We start from the raw sequence: 1,439 nt of genomic DNA, 5'->3' as shown, positions 1-1,439 counted from the left end.
AAATAAATAAAATAAAATAATTAAAAACATTTTAATCGTTAGGGTTACAGTTAGGGTTATTTTAATTGAAATAAATATTAAATCATATAAATAAAGATAAATATAATAAGTATTAAAAATAATATTAGATAAAAACCTAAACTAAAGAAAAATTTAAAATGTTGCCTTGGCAACTAACTGAAATGAGTTAATGAAATGAGTTTATCTGGAAATAAACTGAACTAACACTAAAATAAAAATAAATATTTAAATATTAAAAAAAAATCACAAAAGCATATAAGAAAAAATGACTAAATATTAAACTAAAATCTAAATTAAAATATAAAAAAGGTAAAAGTAAAAACTCTAATAGTACATGAATAATACAAATAAGACTTGTATGAAGCTCATGAGCTCAGTTGCTCTGGTTTAGAAACTCAAACTCTTTGAGATCATTTGTTTTGTCTGAATGAATGTCTCTCACCCATCAGATAATCTGTCTTTTCAGGGTCCACTGCATCAAAGTCTGTCTTATTCCACACGTATCTTGCAACCTACACGTTTATGAGAAATATTGTGCGTGAAGATAATGCTGAAATGTGTTTTGAATATAGTTTAAAATGTGCTTTCTTCATTCATGTTTCTGGTCTTATCGTGAATGTTATTCTAAAGAAAATACATGTTTGTCTTCATGAGTCTTCATCAAAATGCAGTCATTTTCTCAGAATCTGAAACATTTTCAGCATCTAATCAAGTCCTACCTTTCTGTCGTTCTTTCTTGCTAAATGGAAAGGAAATATTTCACAGTAATGAACCAGATGCTCTTCTGGGTTTCCTTACCTTTCCCTCTTTCATGCTCAGCCACTCATTTACGAGGTTTCTGTTGTCTTTTCTCTGTCCTTGTGCGCTCAGGTCTGTGGGATACTCCGGATCGGGAAACCCTTTAGGCGTCATGTACTTCCGACCTCCTCCGATGATCACCTGCACACAAAGTCATCTGTTCGCTCTCCAGTTTTCATCAGGCAAACGAAGACTGAGTGCAAATGATACAAGCCCCGTTTACAGATCACACTCAACACCAAGATCGTGATGAGTTTGTGTCTTCATCAGGTTTGGAGAAATGTAGCACTGCATCAGTGTCTCAGCAATGGATGCTCTGCAGTGAGTGGGTGCCGTCAGAATGAGAGTCCAAACAGCTGATAAAAACATCACAATAATCCACAAGTAATCCACAGCACTCCAGTCCATCAGTTAACATCTGGAGAAGACAAAAGCTGAAACAAATCCAATGTTTTTAACTAAATTATGAGTCCATAATCCATAATAATGCTTCCTCCAGTGAAAAAGTCCATCTCACATAAAAATCCAGCCACATATGTGTTTAGAGCTGTTTAAACACTGCTTGATCTGTGCAGATTTCTCTCCTGATTCACACCAGAACACTTTTTCACTGGAGGAAG

General features: G+C 34.2%; 1 protein-coding gene across 1 annotated transcript in view; it reads right to left on the bottom strand.

Moving 5' to 3' along the window:
- Positions 1 to 1,439, bottom strand: part of alp3 (alkaline phosphatase 3) — a 23,526-nt gene that overhangs the window by 1,948 nt on the left and 20,139 nt on the right. The window contains exons 6-7 of the mRNA XM_016544993.1: positions 820 to 960; positions 464 to 533 (exon numbers count right to left, since the gene is read on the bottom strand). Of these exons, the coding sequence (XP_016400479.1) occupies positions 464 to 533; positions 820 to 960 (211 nt within the window). The remainder of the gene's footprint in view (positions 1 to 463; positions 534 to 819; positions 961 to 1,439) is intronic.

The sequence above is a fragment of the Sinocyclocheilus rhinocerous genome, unplaced genomic scaffold (genome assembly GCF_001515625.1).
Source record: "Sinocyclocheilus rhinocerous isolate Xijiao unplaced genomic scaffold, SAMN03320098_v1.1 scaffold910, whole genome shotgun sequence".
Lineage (NCBI taxonomy): Eukaryota > Metazoa > Chordata > Actinopteri > Cypriniformes > Cyprinidae > Sinocyclocheilus > Sinocyclocheilus rhinocerous.
This window is presented reverse-complemented; position numbering and strand designations above follow the sequence as displayed.